The 18,255-nt window shown below is 47.1% G+C and overlaps 1 protein-coding gene across 3 annotated transcripts; it reads right to left on the bottom strand.

Annotated features, from left to right (window-relative positions):
- Positions 1-11,096: 11,096 nt before the first annotated feature.
- LOC125912994 (SCAN domain-containing protein 1-like) lies at positions 11,097-14,912 on the bottom strand. Of its 3 annotated transcripts, none has more exons than XM_049617865.1 (2): positions 14,757-14,912; positions 11,097-12,026 (listed from the first exon to the last, which is right to left on the bottom strand). In XM_049617865.1, the coding sequence occupies exon 2, from the start codon at positions 11,992-11,994 to the stop codon at positions 11,542-11,544; it is 453 nt and encodes a 150-aa protein (XP_049473822.1). In that variant the 5' UTR covers positions 11,995-12,026; positions 14,757-14,912; the 3' UTR covers positions 11,097-11,541. The 3 variants fall into 3 exon arrangements, with proteins under 3 accessions (XP_049473822.1, XP_049473823.1, XP_049473824.1); XM_049617866.1 differs by lacking the exon at positions 14,757-14,912 and adding an exon at positions 14,157-14,724; XM_049617867.1 differs by lacking the exon at positions 14,757-14,912 and adding an exon at positions 12,729-12,829.
- Positions 14,913-18,255: the final 3,343 nt, after the last annotated feature.

Consider the following 18,255-nt stretch of genomic DNA (forward strand, 5'->3'; position numbering starts at 1 on the left):
CAATGAGAACCAGTAAGACTCAATTCTGGGACTTTGGTCAGAACTGTCTGGTTGATGAATCTCTCTGCTGAGGGTAGGATGTAACCATGGCACTGCTGGCAACCATCTTCCCACTGCAAGGCCAGAAACTGCTTGAGAAGGAGACCACAAAAGAGGGGGAACACAGAGCAGGGAGATAGACAGTGAAACCAAGTCCCAGTGGCATTGTTTGAGCCCTTGGATCTAGCCTTACTTCAATTTTCCGTCACATTAGCCAAGAAATTCCCTCTACTGCCTGAGCCAAGTTGGGTAGGTTTCTGTCACTTGCAAGTACAAGATTCTGTCCCCCCCCCCCACCACCACCACTCCCCCTTGTCTGCCCTGGTGTGGTAGTTGACACCATCTTCTAGATGATTCCCGAATCCCTGCCTCCTCCATCCCCTATTCCCATCCCTATTTCCAAATTTCCAGCTACTCAGAAGTCCCATTAGCACCACTGAAATCATCTCCAGTCCCCACCCGCTTCGGGTCCTACAGTGCCTCCATCCGCGTTGGACTCCTGAACCCTTGTACGCCCAGGGGCTCCCGACATTTCTGCAGCACGAGTCCTACACCCACAAAGGTAATATCCAATTTCTAGATGCTTCCTTTTGACAATCTCTGTTTTAATTCATTTTACACAGCACAACCTTCTTGTCTTCCTCGATCTCAGCTCCTTTTAAGTCACCTTCTGGCTCGGGAACCCTGGTGTTTTTTTCCTTTGCCTTCAAAATAAGATTCAAAGTTCTTTAGCCGGGCATTCTGTATCCTCTGTGATCTGGCACCAGCTTGCCTTTCCAAAGTTATTTCCCTTTCCCTTCTGTATTAGTCAGGGTTGTCCAGAGGAACAGAACCAACAGAAAAAGCAGGGGGAAGGGGAGAAGGAAAGGGAGACAGAGACTGATCTATATTGGTCTATATCTATCTATCTAAAAAGATTTATTCTAAGGAATTAACTTGCATAATTATGGAAATTGATGGGATGAGTTGATTGTAGGATGAGTCAACAAGCTAAGACTCAAGAGAACTGATGATGTAGGTCCAATCCAAGTCCTAAGGCCTGAGAACAAGAACTGCTGTTTCCGTGACAGTTCAACAGCCAGCCAGCTCAAGCCCCAGAAAAGGCCGATGTTTGAATTCAAAGCAGGAAAAATCTCTGTTACTTGAGGGAGGGTCAGCCTTTTTATTCTAGCCAGGCCTTCAACGGATTGGATAAGGCCCACCACATCAGGGAGGGCAACCTACTCAGTCTACGAATTCAAATGTTAATCCTACCCCAAAACACCCTGACAGACAGGTGCACCCAGAATAATGTTCAACCAAGTATCTGGGGCTCCAGGGCCCAGTCACGTTGACGTTTAAAATTAACCATCACGCCGTCAATCACACACCTTGTCTGTGTGTGGGCTGAAGCAAGACTGAATTACCTAGTATCATATGTGCAGGTATGATGATTTCTTGCCTCCGTGCTCCTGCTCATGCTGTTCCCCTTGCCTAGAACACCTTTCCCGCTCATCCACCCTACCTATCCAGTCCCACTCTCTTTCCCACCATGAACTGGACCTTTTGCCAACAGCGACCTTGTGTCCCTTCCCACCTCTGTGCTTCGGCAGATTCAGCAGTTCCCCTCCCCGTCTGCCAGACTCCTATCCTTCTCTCCTTCAAGGATCACCATTGACCTCAGCTCTTACACCTTCCCTGACAACCCCAGGCAACCAATCGTTCCTATTACACTTCGTATTTAAAGCATACTATATTAAAATCAGTTGTATCCGTGCTAACTAAACCATCAAGCCATGAGCAGGCAAGGATCTTAGCTTATTCATTTTTGTATCCTTTTACCTAATTTCCTGGCACACTGCCAGCCCCCAAAAATGTTTGATAAATAATGCACGAACGAGCACACTGCCACTTTCCACAGGGCCTGCCCTCCTTCTTGCTGCAAAACTGATGTCTGCTGCTTCTGAACCCCCGTAGCATTTCCCTGAGGGTTTCTTCAGGCCTTCGCCCTGTTCTGTCATGTTTATTATCCGTGCTTTCTCTGCCCTACCGGAAGCTCCGGGGGCGCGCTCGGTTCTGGGTGCACTTTTGTGCCCCTCACGGTGCGCCTCAGGTGCCTTAAACGCAATGAGCGAGAGGAGTCTCGAAACTGCATTCTCAGCCAAATGCCGAAGACCGCAAATCCACCACCATCTCCCCGGGGCCTGCCAAGATTTACTCAAGAAGACGAGGATCCACATTAAAGAGGTTCTCCTTTGTGGTCTTCGGTCTTAGGATTTACATGAGAAAGTCCTAATTTAAGACTTTCCGTGTGATTCGTAGGTGATAAAACTATAAAGAAAAGTAAGGAAGTGATTATTATAAAAATTCGGCTGCTGGCTGCCTCGAAAGGAGGTTGTAATCTGGGAGGGATGGGGGCGGGCAGTGTTGGCAGTGGTCTATTTCATGACCTCGGTGATGATTACATGTGGATGTTTGCTTTGTAATTATTCATTGTACTATACATTTGTTTTACATGCTTTTCCTCACGTGTCATATTTCATAAAAAATGAAGGTTGGAAATAAACAAAACAAAAATGAAGTCTCACTATTGTTACCAAGGGGTAGATACCTATCCTTAAGACACAGGCCTACTCTTCCATTTCTGATTTACCGGTTGGTCTTCCCCTCATCTGGCTCATCATGGCCATGGCTCAGGTCATGTCAGCAGCCCCACTCTGCTGCTAGGATTCTGCACGTGCTCCCGATCTGGCCTGCCACACCTCAAGGGGCCAGGGCTGCTGTACCTGAAGCCATAGTCCATGAGCTCAGGGACCTAGACCCTTCTTGGAGTCAGAGAAAGGAGAGGAACTGACCAAACCTGTTTTCTATTTTCCTTTTCTCTAACTGGCCCAGGCTTGCCCTCTTCATCTCTGTTACACATCTCTGGTGGAGACAATCTGAGTCACTGAAGAAGGGTGCCTGAGATGGGATAGGGGAGAGAAAAGTCTAGAAATGACTGAGCAACTCCATCTGCGTTGGTAGGGTTTAGTAAGAACCCAGAGGCCCATGGTACAGTGAAGCTTTAATTTCAAAACGATCGGAGAATCGCTCACGTGAACCAATTGGTTCATGTTGGCATGTTGGGACCAATATTCAACAGTCAGTGAATATTTTATGTGCTAGGCACCTTGCATGCAAAGATAACTGATATGCCCCTGCTTAACCTCTTCAATGCTTTCTCCTGGTTCTTGTCCACCTCTCCAATGTCCTCAGAACCATGCACTGACTCACTGGGCTCCAGCGATGCTGCCCTCTTTGAAACCCCTCAGACAGAACTGACCTTCCCGTGCCTGCCTTAGAGCCTTTGCACTTGCTGTCCTGAGCTCTCCTGCTCTGCACAAGCCTGCTCCTTTCCACCCTGCACATCTTTGCTCAAATATCACCTCTTTAAGAGGACCTGCTCCCCACGCAGCTTAGAGCAGCACTTCCAACCCATGACAACACCACGCTGCTTTATTTCCTTCATAGCCTCGTCACTATCCAAAACAATCTCACCCCTTTAGCATTCTTACTATCATTCTCTCCCCGTTAAAAAGTAAATTCAAGGTCTTCTTTCCACCACTGGACCCTCGGTGCTAGAATGTAGTCTAATTACCTGTTGAAGAAACGCAATGAATGAAGACCTAATCTCTACTCAAGGAGTTAAGGTCTCATAGCGGGACAAGCAATAATCAAAAGAAGTGCGAGGACAGAGGTATGCACAAGTATCTAGCAGAACAAGAAAAGCAGAATATTCAAAAGAGTTATACTTGGGGCACCTGGGTGGCTCAGTTGGTTGAGCATCTGACTTTGGCTCAGGTCATGATCTCATAGCTCGTGAGTTCGAGCTCCATGTTGAGCTCTGTGTTGACAGCTCAGAGCCTGGAGCCTGCTTCAGATTCTGTGTCCCTCTCTCTCTCTGCCCCTCCCTCGCTCATGCTCTCTCTCTCAAGAATAAATAAAAAACCATTAAAAAATTTTTTAAAAAGTTACATACTTAACAATTACTAAGTACTTCCTATGCTCCAGGCATTGTTCTAAGTATTTAATATGTATTAACTCACTGGAAATTCACAAGAACTCTGGAATATAGAAACTATTATCTTCAACAAAAACAAGGCATGAAGAGGTTAGTAGCACTTGCCTAAAGTTGTACAGCTGGCAGGTGAAAGAGCTGAGGTTCAAACCCAGAGCTGATAAAGGAAGGTTTCCCAAGGGAGCAAGGTTTGATCTCAATCTAAAGGGCCAGGGCAGGCCACGCTGATCACTGCCAGAAAGAACAGGCATGTGCAGGTACACAGGCATGGAAAAGCAGGATGTCAGGGGGGTAGATGAGTCTCATACACATAATGTTGAACACAAGAAGACAGACACAAAACGATATACACTGTAGGATTCCCCTTGGTTCAGAAACAGGCAATACTGCTCTATGCCAGTAGAAATCACAATAGCTTACCTTTCGGGGGATTACTGACTAGGAAAGGACCTAGGAAGTCTTCTGGGATGCTAGTTATTCTCTGTATCTTCATCTGCAAGGTGGTTATAGGGGTATGCTCACTTTGTACAAATTCATCCAGTGATACAATTTCCAGGATGCATGTTATATTTAAATTAAAAAAAATTAAAGGTCACTTCAGCAATAGTATTGACCCAAAAACCAAACCACTTGTGATTTTTTTTTTAAGAGGTGTAGAATTTTTGTGCGTCTTGATGATGAGATTTAATGGCTGCAGATAAGAAAAGCAGAAGGGCACCTGGTTGGCTCAGTCAGTTGAGGATCCAACTTCAGCTCAGGTCATGATCTCACAGCCCATGGGTTCGAGCCCCCTGTCAGGTTCTGTGCTGACAGCTCAGAGCGGTCATACTCCTTTGAAATCTGTGTCATCCTCTCTCTCTGCCCCTCCCCCCCCTCAAAAATAAGTAAACATTAACAAAAAAAGAAAAATGAAAAAAAAAAAAAAGAAGAGCAGAGAGGAGGGGCACCTGGCCGGTTCAGACGGTGGAACGCGTGACTCTTGACCTCAGGGTTGTGAATTCGAGCCCCACTTTTGGTGTAGAGATTATTTGAAAATTACTTTAAAATCATAATTACTTTAAAAAAAATAAATAAAATCATAATTACTTAAAAAAAAAAAAGCAGAAAAGAGAGATAGAAGGAACGAGAAGCTAAGACCAGGATTTAATGTGTAGACATTAGAAATGGAGGGTTCAAGAGAGGGGCTCAGAAGACAGAACAAGCTCAAAGGGACAGGGGAGAATCACGGACTGAATCTTCCCCTAACCTAGCAGATTCAGCCACAATAGCATGCATTGGATGTTTCTCTGCTTCTGGTGCTGGGAAGGGGTGAGCCTAGCTGGGACTAAGGCAGGAATGAGACAGGTGTGGGAACGGAAGCTCAGAGAGGTCTGAGATCACACACTTCATAAGTGCTGGAGTTATCTTTGCCAGAACCTCCAATTTGTGCTAAGACAGGGCCAACACTTAAGCACTGGCCCCACTTGAAGGCGGAGTTTTGGCTCAGAGGAAGTGAAAGCAGCCAGCTTTGGTGGTGTTGGTGGCTTCCTGCCCAGGGGACACACCCAGCTTCTAAATCACCATTCTGGACCGTCACGTTGTTGCTAGGCACCGGAGGGGCCCCACCAGCTTTCAAGCAGAGCCAGCCAAGGGCAGTTAACTTCGCCTCACTGCAAGGTCAGGTGCAGAACAGAGAGGGAAGCCAGCCACCCGGTGAAGGCTTTCCTTGTTTTGTTTTGTTTTGTTTACTTCCATCCCCAGCCCTCCCACCTGCCCCCTCCCATTGTCTCCCATGAATTCTAGTTATCTGTGTTCACTAGAAGGAAGAGCCTTCAACCAGGCGGCAGTCATGTGTCTCCTACAAAAATCAAACTGTTCCTTGAGGATCCATCATGGGCAGGCCCTGGGTTGGAGGCCAAGAACATAGAGATTCCCTCTTGATGGAGCTCATGATCTGACTGGGGACAGAGTGGACGCTATAGCACAGTGATTCTTGGAATACAACATGACATATGGGGTACACAACATACATTTTCTGACTGAACGGGACTAAAGAACTAAAGCCAGAGTGTTAAAGGAGCTCACAGGAAGGAGGGCCTCTGATGTCAGTTCAAGACAGAAATCAAAGAAGGCTTCATGAAGGCGACCATGCCTATCTATGTCTCAAAGAATGAGTAGGAGTAGGTTGGCAGATCGGGGGAGGCATGGGGAGAGGCATTCCAGACCAAGGGAAAATGTCCAATAAATGCCTGGCAGTGGGTGGAAAATGCTTAGCAAAATAGTTAAGCCATTGTCAAGTGCATTGAACTAAGCTGCCTGTGGAAACTGACCACACATGGTGCTCCTGGAAGGGCCAGTTACACTTGAATGCTCCAGCCACCACCGCCATCACGGTGGACTCCTCATGGCCCCCCACACCTTGCAGAGTTGGCCTCCTCTCCAGCAGCCAGGCCCTGGCACCCACACGCTGCTCAGGGAGTAGCTGCCCAATAGAGGACATACTTTTCCATGGCACCAGCAGGTTGCTAGGAATCTCGAATTACCTTGTGGTCCCAACACTCGTTTTCACCAGCAGTCATCTGGCAGGAACACTTTTCTTTCTTTTAAAAAAAAAATTTTTTTTTAATGTTTACTTACTTTGAGAGAGAGAGACAGAGAGAGACAGCACGAGGCAGAGAGAGACGGAGACACAGAATCTGAAGCAGCCTCCAGGCTCTGAGCTGTCAGCAAAGCCTGACACAGGGCTCGAATTCACGAGCGGAAAGATCATGACCTGAGCTGAAGTCCGACACTCAACCCACCGAGCCACCCAGGTGCCCCTGGCAGGAACATTTTCAATAACTAGATGAAATTATTCTTTTGTGGAACTCGGAGTCCAAATAATCCCAGTGGGAAAATTAGGCACAGGAGACAGTTTACAAGTATTTCCCTCTGGCTGCTCTGCATTTTCCTCCTCCTTCCTCTCACAGAATTAAAGTGTTCAGGGTTCTTTGGAACCTGGCTCTAAATGGACTCAAAGAAACTACAACGTCAGGCACTGGGGGTAGCTGGGTCGTGCCGCTGCACAGAGAACGAGTGGGGATCATCCTGGGGAGTGGCAGCGGAGATAGGGAGTTGCTGTCCTCTCCAATCCCCACAGAGCCCTTAACACACTGGACTCAGTCTGCTCTTTGATATCCGGGCAGCGTGACCTCATGGCAAGGGCGTGGGGCCGGAGCCAGATGAAACGGAGATGAACTGCAGCCTCTCCTCTTACTGGGTTTGTTTGGGGCAAAGAATCTCCTCTGTAAATTCGCTTCCATGGGAAAGAGCTGGTACCGCAGGGTTGCTGGGAGACAGTGCTGGGCAACTGTGAACTGTATCAGTCCCGGTTTCAGGACGTGGAGGTTGAGTCATGGCTCTGTCACTTACCTCTCTCAACCTCTTCTGCTTTGGAGGTTAGACGACATACCTAAATCCCTGACCTTACATTTTTTTTTACTGACAGTGTAAGGCTAGGTTTTAGCCATACAAGGAACTACTCAGTGGCTGCTAAAATTAGTTTTAAATAAAGCCAATCTCTGTACATTGATAGCAAAAGACCCCAAGACTTATTGGGTAAGAAAAATATATATAGCCTAAACGGACATGGTCTGCATTTTGTGTAAATAAAAAAAGGATGTATGTGTTTATGCACATACGTCTGGTATGTGCTTACATCTGTAGAATTCATATTTTTGGAAGGATACGTAACTGCTAATTTAGGGGAGAGACTTTAAGTTTTCCTTTTAGGGGTGCCTGGGTGGCTTAGTCAGCTAAGCATCCGACTCTTGATTTTGGCTCAGGTCACGATCCCAGGGTTGTGGGATCAAGCCCCAGGTCGGGCTCCACACTGGCTGTTTAAGATTCTCTCTCTCGGGGCGCCTGGGTGGCGCAGTCGGTTAAGCGTCCGACTTCAGCCAGGTCACGATCTCGCGGTCTGTGAGTTCGAGCCCCGCGTCAGGCTCTGGGCTGATGGCTCGGAGCCTGGAGCCTGTTTCCGATTCTGTGTCTCCCTCTCTCTCTGCCCCTCCCCCGTTCATGCTCTGTCTCTCTCTGTCCCAAAAATAAAAATAAAAAAACGTTGAAAAAAAAAAAATTAAAAAAAAAAAAAAAAAAAAAAAAAAATAAGATTCTCTCTCTCTCGCTCTCTTTCCCTCCCTCCCTCCCTCTGCCCCTCCTTCTCATGCTCTCTGGCACACGCAGGTGCTATCCAATCAAATCAAATTTCCTTTTGTCCCTTTCTACACTGTTGGACTTTTCTGTCCACATGCAAATATATCTTTTGCTTTGAAAAATGGGAATTCCCTGGGAAGTGAGATTATGGACCATTTTTGTTTTCATACTTTTCCTGCATCAAATGAAACTAAAAAAATGTTACTCTACCTTGTGAGATAAATTGAAGAAAAGTCAAAGAAGAAACATCTTGCATGCAGGAGATTTTCAAGAGATGCTTGTTAAATTCACACTTGCAGACATGATGTAAAAAGCCCAAGACTAGGGGGACAGATATCCAAGGCTTAGATTCTAGCTCCACCATTTATCGGCCATATTGTGTTACTGGTGAATCTCAGTTCTCTCATCTATAAAGCAGGTGTATTTATACGAATAGGTAAAGTCAGAGGACTGTCTGGATTAAATGAATCATGAACGCATCTAGTCCAGATCCTGGTACACAGTAAACCATGTTAGTAGCATGGCTGGGGTTGGAGGTGTAATATTAATCTTTGTACCAAAGAACTTAAGATTTGTCAGAGTAGGTGACCTTATCCAAACACACGCAGGGATACGAAACCCTGTTTTTTTAAAGTCGGCTCCACGTCCAACGTGAGACTTGAACTCAAGACCCTGAGATTAAGAGTCACATGCTCCACCAACCAAACCAGCCAGACACCCCAATATGAAACCAAATTTACACCACTCTTCCCACAGTTTCCTCAATTCAACATTAAGGGTCATCTGTGGCAAATCTGTGATGAACCGTCCTGTTAAACCGGTGGTTCTCAACTAGGGGCAAATTTGCCCCCAGGGAACATTTGGCAATGTCTGGAGACGTTTTTGGTTGTTTCATCAGTGGGGTGCTACTGGCATCTGGTGAGTAGACTAGGGATGCTGCTAAACATCTTATAATAAACAAGACAAGCCCCCACAAAAGAGAACCGTCTGGCCTCAAACTGCCAATGTTGAGAAAATCTGTGCTAAGGTCACTCAACTCAGGACACCTCAGGGCCATAAAATCCCTAAGGTGGTAACTTTTTGGGCCTCCTGTAAAGTCGGCTGCTTTACTTACACACTGTATTCTAGATCGAAGCAGCTGAGAAATTGGTACTGGCCAGGAAATTCTTAACATCGGGAGTCCCTGATCCCTGCAGACTAAAAGAAATACCTTCATGATGCTCCAAACAAACTGAAATATTGGAGATATTCTGACCCTGTCACGGTTACAAATTCCTTTGCCAACTTAGAGGTAGGAAAGCTTAACCTAAGGGGCACCCAGCTGGCTCAGTCAGCAGAGCGTGCGACTCTTGATCTCAGGGTTGTGAGTTTGAGCCCCACATTGGGTGTAGAGATTACTTTAAAATAAAAGTTTTAAAAAGAGAGAAAAGCTTAATTTAGTCAATAAAAGGCACAGCTCACTGTTCTGTATGTTCTCTACTCCCCAAGCATTTCCAGGCTTTTTTGCTCAAGGTGGGATTCCATCCAGTGATCTGCTTAAGTTCAGTTACAATCTCACTTCCCTAACTTGGCTATTTCCTCCCTCCTCTGCTGTTAGCGTATTTTTAAAATAGGAAACGTGTTTTCTTAGTGCTATCTCAAAACCAGATACCAAAAAGGGAAGACTAGTTTTACTTAAGCGACCCTACCAATATAGCTCGAGGTCTTCCTCTCCCCTCAAAAATTATACATTTCCTTAATTCTGGGTTTTACAGTTGTATCCTAGCTTCTAGACCAGTCCCATGGGCTCAGCAAGTTATTAAAACCCCAGCAGAATAAACAGGATTTCCAGCTTGGAGCTAACGGGTCCCTCGACCAAAGATTAGTTTCTGAATTGTCACCAAGTTGGTTCCAGGAGCAGATGTACAAATCCAAGAGCCAGGCCAGATGCAGAAAGGTTCCTCAAGACTGGGTCATGCTCAGGAAAAGCAACTGCCCTTTAATGTCTGCCTGTCCCAACCACAGTGACCGCTCTCTCAGTGGTCAGCTGGGGCACGGGTCTCCACACACACAAAGCCAGGATGCCCTGTTTCAGGAAGAGCAGAAGAGAACAGTCAAATGGCTGTAGAGTGAGTTCTGAGGGGAGACAAACTATAGAACAACAGTGATGGAAATGGATCAAGAACAAATCAAACAGATCCGTGTAAGAGTTACCTCTTAGGACCCTGTTTTATCCATTTTTTTTTAAAGTTTATTTATTTTTGAGAGAGAACATGAACAGGGGAGGGGCAGAGAGAGAGGGAGACACAGAATCCGAAGCAGGCTCCAGGCTCTGAGCTGTCAGCACAGAGCCCGACATGGGGCTCGAACCCACAGACTGTGAGATCATGACCTGAGCCGAAGCCAGATGCTCAACGGACTGAGCCACCCAGGTGCCCCGATCCCTCAGTTTTAATTTAAATTCTGACTGGGGGTGCCTCGGTCCGGTAAGCGTCTTGACTCTTGATTTCAGCTCAGGTCATGATCTTGGGATTCTCTTTCTCCCTCTCTCTGCTCCCCACCCCCACTTGTGCACTCTCGGGCTCTCTCTCAAAATAAATAAACTTAAAAAAAATTCTGGGGTGCCTGGAGTCCCACGACGGGTAAGCACAAGCCCCGCTTTCTCTCTCTCCCCTTCCCTCTCTCTTTGTGCCCCTGGCTCACTCTCTCTCTTAAGAAAAAAAAAAAAACAGAAAAAAAAATCTGAATAACACAAAGGCATGAGCTGTTCCTATCTTATGTCTAGCTCACATCTACTCCTGATAATTGTCTCACCTTTCTCAAATGCTGAGTAAGAGCTAAACTGGTAAATCACCACAGGACACTGTGATTAAGGACCAAACTTTAATATTTCAAGGGCGTCTCAAACGAGTTTACTGGATGGGGTTACAGAAGCTTCCATTCATGCCACCACAGCAAGAATCAAGAATTCTGAAAGTTGAAGCGATTAGCTCTTTGGATACATAACAATATATTAAAGCATGTCAGAAAGTGCAAAAAAGGAGGCATTCGGCAGAGCAAAACAAGCAACAGGCTGATTGTCCTAACAGGAGGGTAGAGAAGCTCTTTCCGGAGCTCAGTCCCCGGAATTAGAGCTGCCTCAGCCAGAGGGAGGTCCAGACATGGGTTTTGACGGATTATTACAACTAGTCAAAGCCAAGCTCAAAAAAACCGAGGCTCACATTTCCCCATGACCGCGACTGGCTCTTGCAACAACAACGAGCACCTCCGGTGACTTCTCACGCGCAGGCTGAGCAAGGACCCAGCGGCAGGACTCAGCCGGTGATTCTGACCCCAGGCTGACATCTCTGGGCCCGAGCTCGGAGCTCCTCGGGCAGGACAGCCTGGAACTGCTCCTGCACCAGCATCTCCACAATCTGCTCCTTTGTGTGAATATCGGGTCTCAGCCACTGTCCAGCAAGCTCCTGCAGATGTCGGAGGACCTCCCTGGGCCCGGCTGCATCCTCATAGCGGAATTTCCTGAACCTCTGCCTGGAGGCTGCAGCGTTGGGACGATTCCTTCGTGGCATGGTCTCAAGGTCTTCGGCAGAGTCTTCATCGAGGCTCTCTGGTGGAAGCCCGGAAGGCTCTCGCGGAACCTGGACCTGGGGAGCCGATATGAGGACAACTTCTGACTCCTCGGCCACCATCTCATTTGACGGTGGCCTTATTTTATCATTCTGGACTTCTCTATTTCTTTGTGTCTCTAAGTACCCTTCAGTCTCCATTCTGGGACTCTGGAAAAGGATGTCTCCGACTCCTAAACACAGAGAAAAGACAGGCTGAGCGAAACAGACCCCAGAGACTGTTAAAACCACCTTGATCTCACGGATCTGGTCCAGATCCAGGTTCCATCCACTTTCCAATCTTAACAGGGTTTCTTAATAAAGGTCCTAGAAATTCTATTTTTGTTTCTTTTGGATCAATTGACACAACGGAGAAAAATGTGTCAGTGGTTTACCAAAATGAAGACTGTAGATTCTCAAAGCACAAAGGATGGAGAACACTGGCCTCGCTAGCTAGAGAACCTTCTAGACAATCTTTCAACCATTTTCCCCTCATTACAAAGTATTTTACATTATGTTAAAACAGAGAACTATGTATGCATATGTTTTATAGGGGGAAAAAAATCTTTAAAAACAGGGGTGTTTGCGTCCTCCAATGTCTTTTATGGAGTTATGTTATGACTAAAAGCAAGTTATGAGAAAGGACTAAAATGCAAGAGATAAAAGTCTGTTCATGTATATCTACCCTTCATTTACATCTACTCTGCGGTCTTTTCTACCCCACCTCCCCATCTCTTTCATGATCAAAGAGTAACAAGGGTTTAAAAGCACTTTGGGAGCTACCCAGGGTGGAGCCTAAGCCCCCTCTTCACAAAGAAAGAAAAGACTAGAAAAGAAAAGCCTCCACATTAAGATTAAGATCTTAAGTTCCTCTAATCAGTGTACAGGAAACTGACCTAGTCAGAATCCTGGTAGTGCAGACTCCCAACTCTTGGGATGCTTGTCAGCTCTAGGATTAGCAAACCAGATGTAGTGGGGAAGGGGGGAGAGGCGCACCAAATACCTGTAAAATGCCAGAAAAAAAAAAAAGGCTTTGCTTCATTTGGGTTAGGGCCCCAGTCCAAGAGAAGGATAACCGCAATCTATGTTATTTAAAGAGAGAGAGACTTCAAGTGACAGTACAGAAATGACCAAATTAATTTCTGTATCAGGGTATGTCCAATCACAGAGTGTAACTCCTAGAATAGTGGTCAGTTTTCAAAGACCATCTCTTTTTTCATGAACAAACTCCTTCCCCCCCCCCCCCAAGAACGAATCCCTCCTTAGTCCACGTGGCAGAAGTGTCCATGTTTAAAATCCCTCCCACCTCAGTCTCTCAAACCAGTTTCCTGGGTAACAACTGACAGAGGCCAACAATCACCAACACTGACCAGCTGCTTCGCATTAACTAGTTCTCAGCGCCTAGTCACCTCTTCTCTAAACGTTCCATGACCCATTTTCTAGGAGCCTTGTACCGATTCTAGACCTTGCAGTTTGGATACTCCTGGAGGACACCTGTTCTTCCCATATTATCTGGGTTTTTGTTCAATCAACAGAGTGTACTCTCCCCAAAAGTAAGTTGTTACTAACCTAGAGTGAATGAGGATCAAAGCAAAGTATCCCCATAACTCAGGGAGCCTTGGATAAAAAGGAAATATTTAGTCAAAGAAAGGTTGGATGGAATGTGAGAAAGCAAAATCCTGGGAACAACCTAACTGACCATGAACAGGGAAATAATTAAAGTATCGTCAACCATTCAGCAGAAAATACAGTGCAGCCTTATAAAGAATGAAGTCAGCCTGTGAGTGCTGATACATCCACACGGCCACGACACGTCACCCAAGATGCAGATCACTACGTGTAATATGACCCCACCTGAGGAAATTAAAATACATACACATAAGCATACATGGCCTGATCTATCCACAAACACCTTCAATTATATTTACTTCTTAGGGGCAGGGACAGAAGACAGAAACATTTTTCATTCCATAGCTTTCTATACTGCGTTCTTTTTAACTACAACCACGTCTTACTTTCATAACAACTCAAAAGGAAGCAAACATTCCCCTCCTGCCCAAAACCTTTCTGAGTAAAAAACCCCTAACCCACTTAGGAAAACACCCTTTTACTAATTCTTCTAGCTCTTAGCACCAGAGGTGTTTACAACCCGGACTTCTAAGAATAGTCTCAATTTTGTCAGGCCAGTTCTCAAGGCTGGCTCTGAAACATGGACCAACTCTACGCCTCACCCCGCTTATAAATCCTATCAGTTTTAGAAACCCAATGACCAGACACAATGCTTACCCTCATCAGTTAATAATTCCTATTCACTGAGCACTTACTTCCTAGCTGACACTATGCTGAGCATTTCACGTTCTCTTCTACGTGATCCTCTTAGCCACTCTCAACTCTCCACACGACTCTCTACTGCCCCGGCCGTCTCTGTTAGCAACAGCAGCAGCCGATGTTATTTGTTGAATTTTACAGGCCAAACGCTCTGCGGAAGCTGTCCCTCATCCAAGCAATCCTCCCGATAACCCAGGATGACATTTTCATTCGCAAGTAAACAAACGGAGGCTCGACAAGAAGGGATTTGCCCAAGATCACAAGGCCAGGAGGTGGCGGGGCTACTCAACCGCGTAGAAAATTCCCGGCTTCTAGGCGGGGAGCTGCGTCGGGCTCCTCCCACCGTATGGGCGCGGCTCAGGGGGCCTAGGTGGGGCCGGAAAAGCGCTTCTGGGGCTCCAAACCAGGACCTCCTCCTCCCGGACTGCAGCGAGACCCCGAGCCACGCCAGCCCCGACAGCCCGCAGACCCGCAAAGCAGGGCTTCCCCGCTCCGAAAGCGGCGGCCGCCGCCGCCGCCGCGGCCCCCAGCTCCCCACAGATCGTGCGCCGGGGAAGGAGTGACGGGCGGGAGGGAAGAAGGGAGGGAGCGTTCACCTGCGCAGGTGCCACCTCGGAAGGCAGGGGGCAACGGGGGCGGGGGCGCCTGGCGACCAGACTCGAAGCCCGAAACCGACTCCGAGGAAAGGAAACCAACTACCCAGCGCAGAGCTTTGTAGCTCGCCGCCGGAACCGGAAGTGGCGGGCCGCCGGAAGTTGGAAGTGAAGCGGGGTGGGGGGGGCGGAATAGGGTAGAGGGGGTCTCTCTAGGGCCCGGTGGTGCGTGGTAGCTCCATGGTTTTAACCCGTGGTGGGCTTTGGGCCTTCCTCAATCCTCAGGCCTTCCTACCGCGTGGAGCTGTGGTACTACCTAGGCAGCCTCTCGGCTTCTGGGAAGTTCTCTGCTTCTCTGAGCCCCAGTTTGCCCAGCTGCAAAATGAAAAGAAGTTGAACCGGGAATTGAGACACTCCAGGAGCCGGCCCGCAGCTGACTCAGCGCCCCACCCTGAGGTTACACCCTTGACTCTTTGCACCACCCAGAGGAAAGAAACCAACATAGAGGGCTGGGTGGCTGCTGTTTGGAAACCGCCATCCTGTGTGACGCCCCGTGCAATCACTCCACGTGAGGCGGTGGGCACAGTCTAATAAGTACCCCTGCGTCCGTGTACCCAGACAGAAGTGGGCATGTGCCACGTGGGTTTGTCCTTCTGTCCAGGGGAAGATCCTGTGTATAGAAAGCTCGGTCTCAGCCCTGTGTCCCTCTTCCCCCCCAAGACTTTCCAATTGCTGACGGTTAAGAATTGAAGTTTTGAAGTCACACTTAGCTGGTTTGAGTCTGGGTTTAGCCTGGAGTTGAGTCGGGGGCACACATGTTAAAATAGCACAGCATGTAAGAGGAAGTGCAAAGATGCTAAGGCAGCCCTTCCACGTCGGTCTTAACCCTGAAGGGGAAGGGACTTGGCCAAGGACAAGGCACTCAGGTGGCCCAGCCGGCTCTCCTCCCATTTGCCCTATCCAAATGGGACATGCTAGGGAATTAAGAGGGGCACTCCAAAGACCCCTCCCGGGTTATCACCACCTCCCAACCCTCTCCACCCCTCTCCCTAACCTCTCACACCCCCCACCTCACCCCACTCCCAACCAATGTCACTGGGGAAGAGAAGATGTGCCTTTTGTCTACACTGCCACTGCTGGTTAGTAACCCCCTAGATTGCCAGGTTCTCCAGCTGGTGGTTGGATAGCCAGGCTCCTTGCTATGGCCCCACCCCTACCTCCACCACTGTGGGCCCTTCCCCCACTCACCCCTACAGGGTAGTTTCCACGTTTCACTCCCTGTCAGCCTTGGTTTCCCCATCTGTAAAATGAGAGGGTTGGACTGCATTAAAGACTTCCAGTTGTACACCCCACCCCATCCCATTCTTAGGCTCCCGGGGAATGCTTCAGGAAACTGCTGGAGTGCAGTGGGGGTAGGGGATGGTTTAAGTCCCAGAGCAGCTCCGATTTTAAAGGTTTATACATTTATATGAAAAGTTTATATGTTGTGGCTCCGTGTAAGATTATTGTATCACTCAGGATAAAATGTAAACTTTGCACTTTGCCCCACATTCCTCATCTTTCCCCATCCTCCTGTTCACTCACTGCTCCAGGCACAGCGGCCTTGTAGTTATTTTGCAAACCCAAGAAGTTCATCGTCACCTCTTTGGTGACTCTGCTTGTGGTGCTCTTTCCTGACATCTGTTCATCAAGGATCCAGTTCAAATGTTGCCTCTCTAGAGCAGCCTTTGCTATCCCCCCTCTTCTAAAAACACCCATGCAATCCCTTTATAGCCTGTCAATCTGTATTGTTATTATCTGTTTATTTTCTATTTTGCCCACTAGGCAGTGGCCACAAGGCCAAAGACCTTGACTGTCCTGTCCCCATGTCTCCAGCACCTGAAGCTGAGCATAGGCTGGGTGGACATCTGTTGAATGACTCAATGAGTGAGTGAATGAACAGAGAAGGCTTGAATTTTATGATAAAGCCAGCCTGGTAAAGACCACCAGGGACACAGGTATAGTTTAACAAAGTTAAGTTTATTGACTTAATGCCACAAGCATCCAGAGAAACCATGGGGTGTCTCATGAAAGAAAGGAAGAAACAGGGTTATTATTGTAGGATTTGGGGGAACTTTGGAATTTAGGTGAAATTGAAATGAAGCAGTGTTGACAGGCTCAAGGCAAACTTGGTCTTGTAGAAAGAGGTTAACATCTAGCTTGAGACCAGAAGTAGATTCATAGCCGTGTTTCCTTGGACACTGCAAAGTTAAGATAAATATGGACCGTTGTGTCCAAAACCTCTTGTCTGAAGCTCTGCACCTGGGGTGGTAATCCATGCTGCTTCTCTGTGTCAAATCTGGCTCTGACCCACTAGACAAGAGTGGGATTCTTCATCTCACTGACCCGATCTCAAACAGCAAAGTTTCTCAGAACTATGTCTTTGGTGTTCATTGACAAAAGAAAGTTAGACAGATTCACATTTGACAGGAATCTCTTGATGTCTCAATCATCTGGATCTGAGGGCCACCCAGGGCTCCAGTCTTCCCATCCCAAGGTGACCCCAGCCCCCTGGGCTCCGCATCACTCTGAGCCTTCATTAGAACACTGAGTTAAGCCTCCAGCCCCGTTTGGGTGTACCTGTCAGATTCCCAGCCAGACTCTGGGCACATCAAGGGCCTGGCCCAAGTTTGGGTCATTTTCTTCTGCCCATGCTTGCCACAGAATACCCAAAGGTGCTCAATCTGTGCCCATTGAATCCAGCTGTTGATAAGTCTAATGAATGTAAAGAAAAAGAAATGGAAGGAAGCATACCAAAATGATAGCAGTAGCTGTGTAACGGGTGTGGGAATGTGAGTGGTTTTTTTTTAAATCTCCCAAAGGGGAAGTCCCTAACATGTAACCAAGATTAATGTTATGAAAAAGGAAAAGAAAATGGCATTGCTGACTCTTCTAAGAAAAAAGTATTGACATTTGAATGAGTTTTGAATGAGAACAAAATTGTTGACACATTTTGATTAAAGAGAAGGGAACGCAGCACCAATCCTTTATATTTTCCGAGGGAATTCAAGTATTGACATTGTGCTTTTTCAGAAAGTGGGTTTTCCTCGTGATTTAGAAAACACACACACACACACACACACACACACAAAGTTGTTGGCATTGACACTCTAATCATTACTCAAAAAATTAAATTATTGGAGCGCCTAGGGTGGCTCGTCAGTTCAGCATCTTACTCTTGACTTTTGGCTCAGGTCATGATCTCATGGTTTGTGTGTGCGAGCCCTGTGTCGGGCTCTGTGCTGACAGCATGGAGCCTGCTTGGGATTCTCTCCCTCCCTCTCTCTGCCCCTCCCCAGCTCACTTGTTCTCTCTCTCTCTCTCTCTCTCTCTCTCTCTCAAAATCAGTAAACATTTAAAAAATGATTGATTATATGGTTTTTAAAGGATTTGAATTGTCAAGGCTTGGAGATTAAAAAAAGAACATTAAGGGGCGCCTGGATGGCGCAGTCGGTTAAGCGTC

Source organism: Panthera uncia (assembly GCF_023721935.1).
Source record: "Panthera uncia isolate 11264 chromosome C1 unlocalized genomic scaffold, Puncia_PCG_1.0 HiC_scaffold_4, whole genome shotgun sequence".
Lineage (NCBI taxonomy): Eukaryota > Metazoa > Chordata > Mammalia > Carnivora > Felidae > Panthera > Panthera uncia.